The sequence below is a fragment of the Protobothrops mucrosquamatus genome, unplaced genomic scaffold (genome assembly GCF_001527695.2).
Source record: "Protobothrops mucrosquamatus isolate PMUCROS unplaced genomic scaffold, P.Mucros_1.0 scaffold8069, whole genome shotgun sequence".
NCBI classification, from domain to species: domain Eukaryota; kingdom Metazoa; phylum Chordata; class Lepidosauria; order Squamata; family Viperidae; genus Protobothrops; species Protobothrops mucrosquamatus.
In genome coordinates this window covers 3,911-8,689 of record NW_015393866.1, presented here as the reverse complement: position 1 = coordinate 8,689, position 4,779 = coordinate 3,911, and the positions used below count along the sequence as shown (strand labels likewise).

General features: G+C 41.2%; 1 protein-coding gene across 1 annotated transcript in view; it reads left to right on the top strand.

The window, feature by feature from the left end:
* The window catches only part of LOC107300707 (zinc finger protein 2 homolog), an 8,460-nt gene extending 4,519 nt beyond the window's left edge, over positions 1-3,941 (top strand). The window contains exons 2-5 of the mRNA XM_029287032.1: positions 1,423-1,426; positions 3,313-3,377; positions 3,500-3,596; positions 3,693-3,941. Coding sequence (XP_029142865.1) covers positions 1,423-1,426; positions 3,313-3,377; positions 3,500-3,596; positions 3,693-3,941 — 415 coding nt within the window. The remainder of the gene's footprint in view (positions 1-1,422; positions 1,427-3,312; positions 3,378-3,499; positions 3,597-3,692) is intronic.
* The last annotated feature ends 838 nt before the right edge of the window (positions 3,942-4,779 follow it).

The window sequence follows — 4,779 nt, the reverse complement described above, 5'->3', positions numbered from 1 at the left end:
TTCCATGATTGAAAAGGGTACTGCGAAAGACAGCTGCAAAACAAGTGTTGCACTGAACTATGCTTGACATTCTTAGATACAAGGAATCACAGACGCACTTGCCCTGAATGTACTGCTGCTGTTTGATTTTTGGTTATATAATTTGCACAAACGGCGCGCGGGCCACTGCCTTTAGAGCTGAATCCCCTCCCCACTCACATTTATAGCAAGCACTGGGAAGTTTAAATGGAATAGCTCCAATCAGCAAGGCCCCAGCTATTATAAGAATGTTCAAAAAGGAAACGTCTGGTGACAATGTAACATCAGATCTGCTAACTTATACTTAATGGTACAAAAACCCCATTGGGTTTACAATCTCTACCTCAGTGTATCAAGGGGCTCACTTGAGAATGTATCCCAGTGTTGAGCAGGAAAATGATTTCTCTGTGAGGGATATGATCAGGCAGATATTAATAGGTGTTGCTTCCGCAAGAAGCAGAAGGAGCTGCATCTCCCTGATGCATCTCTTCAAGATAAAACTTTAAATCTTTCTTCCTCTATAGTAGAAATGAGAATGTGAACTTCCTCTGGAACTGTCCAGTGTGAAAAACAGAGACCTAAGTCATCCAGTTTGAATACAGAAGCAGGGAACTTTTTTTGGTCAAAAATCCTATCATGATGTGAGAGAATAATCATATAGATATTAATTTCAGGATGAAGAGTTCCTCTCGCACAAAAATGAGCCAGAATGATGAGAAGCCCCTGAAATGTATGCTCAAAAGACTTTCTGAGCATTAGACGATATTTTACCTTTCTGTGGTGAGATAAGGGCTAAGAAAAACTCTACATTTAATGTAAATGAAAATGTATATCAATGGTTCTATATACAACAGCTGCAGCCCCTGCCCCCCTTTCTCTGGAGTGTTTTGCAGACGGGGAAAGCTGGATGAACCGCAAGAAAAGAATGAGACATCCCTGTCTGAAAATCCAGGGAAGCACGTTTCATACAGCCTGCCATGGCACAGAATTCTCCAAAGCAGCTCCAGTAATAGAGGATTAATGGGGAGGGGAGAGGAAAGCCCCTTGACAAATGCTTGTGGAGATTCTCAGACATCCAGGTCATGGTTGTGCCAAAGGTAATTTTTTAAAAGGCAACTGGACTTCCTTGTATTTTCTTGAAGACATTTTGCCTCTCATTCAAGAAGCATCTTCTGTTCTGAAGAACTATCTTCAGAATTGAAGATACTTCTTGGATAAGAAGCAAAACGTCTCCAAGAACATAGTGCAGTTGCTTTTCAAAAAAGTACCTTTGGACCTCTTGACAAATGTACAGTGGAGCAAAAAGACTTTTCATATACAAACAGAGAAAGAAGACAGAGATAGAAATAGATAAAGTAAGAAGAAATAGTTACAAAGCTGTGGTAATAGGAAGAGTAAAATAAGCAAGGTGAATTTAGAGTTAACTTTACAAGTAAGGAGTGGGAGTTATGTCTAATAAAAGTTTTTTGTGGGAAAAACAAATACTGTCTTCGCATCTGCTTAATGTACAATAATAATAAAAGCCCTAATAATTGCTAATAGGCAATTTTGGGGAGAGTTTGGGTGGGGCACAAAATTCAGTCTCAGAGGCTCCTGTTGGGTTGAAGCATTTGAAGTATTATTCAAATACTACCCCTGGATGATTCTGTCAAAATGGAGAAAATGCACCAATTCCAGTTTTCTGTCAGTTATTGTCCAAATTTTTCATTAGAGAAATAGAAATCAGAGTAGCAGTCATACAAAATTAGAAAGCCATTGTACTTTTCTTTTTATTCATGATCCAGAGACATCCCAGTTACTTGAAATTCTACTGCAATGCATGGAAACTAATCAGAGAAGCAACCTAGAACTAAGGAGAAATTTCCTGACAGAACAATAAGAAGAGACTGGACAATTGTTTGTCTGAAATGGTATATGGCAGGGGTGTCAAACTCAATTTCATTGAGGGCCGCATCAGCATTGCGGTTGTCCTCGGGGTGGGGTGGCCAGGGTGGGTGCAGCCTACTGGCTGGGCATGGATGGAGTGGGTGTGCCCTACTGGGTGGGCATGGCCAGCTCTACATTGTTCTCGTCAAGGGTGCCTGTGGGGGCCTGGGTAGGAGTGGGACAGATCTGAGGGTCTCTGGCAGAAGGGGGTGGGACCGGGGCAAGCGCCAAGGCATGGGCCATTTCTTCATTCCTCACAAAGGGTGACACCCAGGGGGCGGGGCCGACACGGCAAAGGCTGGTTCCTCACTGTTTCTAGACGGCCTTGTGGAGCTAAGACTGAATGTGTTTCAGCATGGATGCCCACCACAAAATTGTACATTGGCTCCCGAGTGGCCTGGGCCAGGGCCAAGGCAGCAGGGGCTGTTCCCTCACTGTTTCCAGGATGGCTTCGCGGGCTGCATCCGGCCCCCAGGCCTTGTGTTTGACATGTCTGGTATAGGGTTTTCTGCCAGAGCTGAAGGCTGGACTAGAAGGCCTCCAAGGTCCCTTCCAACTATTATTATTATTAGTAGTAATAGTGTTATTACTGTTGTGACCCAGATGGTCACGGTTATGGAAACCTCTAGACCAGGGGTGTCAAAACTGCAGGCCCGCGGGCTGGACGACGCCCATCCCATTGCCGGCAATGGCAAAACCATCCTGATATGTTGCACGGCGTCACGTGACGTCACGAGTTTGACATGTCTGCTCTAGAAGTTCTTTATTTCTCTTGGGAATGGTTCAACAAATGGCCCTCCACCAATCAGTAAGGCTCCACCCTCAGTCCCAACAACAACAGCCCATAGGTTACCCGGCAAGTCTGCAAGGCAAAAGTCCAGGAATAAGACAAGGGTAATTCTCAGGGCACAAAAAGGAAAAGTCCAGGCATAAGACAATAGTAGTTTCAAAGGCAATGTCTTCAGGGCTGGGGCTTCATCTTAGGTGACATACAAGGATCCACACGGGGGAGAAGCCTTACAAATGCATGGAATGTGGAAAGAGTTTTTCTATGAACAGTTATCTTAACATCCATAAAAGGACCCACACCGGGGAGAAGCCGTATAAATGCATGGAGTGTGGAAAGAGCTTCACTTCTAGTACTTCTCTTACTTCGCACTACTGGATCCATACAGGAGAGAATTCCTATAAATGCATGGAGTGCGGGAAGAGCATTACTCACAGAAACAGTCTTACTTCCTATAAAAGGATCCACACAGGGGAAATGCCTTATAAATGCATGGAGTGTGGAAAGAGCTTTATTTTTAGAATCGTCTTAGGACACATAAATGGATCCATGCAGGAGAGAAGCTGTATAAATGCATGGAGTGTGGAAAGAGCTTCACTTCTAGTACTTCTCTTACTTCACATTACTGGATCCATACAGGAGAGAAGCCCTATAAATGCATGGAGTGTGGGAAGAGCTTTACTCAGAACAGTAGTCTTCCCATAAAAGGATCCACACAGGAGAGAAGCCGTATAAATGCATGGAGTGTGGAAAGAGCTTCACTTTTAGTACTTCTCTTACTTCCCATTACTGGATCCATACAGGGGTAAAGCCATATAAGTGCACAAAGTGTGGAAAGAGCTTCTGTGAAAATTCGTCTCTTACTGTTCATAAAAGGATCCACACAGGAGAGAAGCCCTATAAATGCATTGATTGTGGAAAGAGCTTCCCTAAGAGCGGTGACCTTATTTTCCATAAAAAGATCCACACAGGGGAAAAGCCACATAAATGCATGGAGTGTGGAAGAAGCTTTACTAAGAACTGCCAACTTATTTACCATAGTAGGATACATACCGGGGAGAAGCCTTTTAAATGCATGGAATGTGGAAAGAGTTTTTCTATGAACAGTTATCTTAATATCCATAAAAGGATCCACACAGGAGAGAAGCCTTATAAGTGTATGGTGTGTGGAAAAGGTTTTAACTCTCATAAAAGGACCCACAAGGTGTAGAAGCCATACAAGTCTGTGAAATATGGGAAACATTCAAGAGAACTAATGACCGAATCTTCCATATACGGGTACATTTGGGTGAAAATCTGTTTCATGTTCTATATACATGTTTAATGTTTAAATGTTCGGTTTAGCTTTTGAAATATATGCATTTCCTAATTACATTTACTGAATTAGGAAAGGGTTTTTTTCAGTCTTACCTTCACAATGTGAAGCCCAAGAGAGATGAATTTACTAATGAAAACCAAATGCTAGGCATGTGATGTTTTAATTATGAACCGTGGATTTTTGTAGCTACTGTCATTTGAAGGTCACCAATGCCATTTCAGATAAATAAGGGAACATATTTTTTTATTCATGTTTATCCCCTTTTGGATTGGATCATAATAAAGCACAAATCCCCAATAAAATTTTAATTTTAATTTTTGAGAGCAAGCATAGGGCTTATTTAGCAAAATAACATTCCACACATGCTATGGGAAAGGCTTAATTCAGGAAAGACTTGTAGAAGTTATAGCTAAATATAAATGACCAAAGTAAGTGTGATACTAAAGAAGATATTTTATGAATAGAGCCGTTTTAGTAGCAATTGGTTTGCTGTTAAACTTTGTATAACTGTCAGTAGAAATTATATAATGAATTTATTTATTTATTTATTTTTTGGATTTATATCCCGCCCTTCTCCCGTAGGACTCAGGGCGGCTGACAATCTATTTAAAATACATACAAAACAATACAAATTTAAAATTAATTAAAAGGAATATTTAAATATTTGTCGAATTTTAAAATATAATTAGAATTAAAACCCCCCTAAAAATTACCCTAGGCCAGTCCTGCA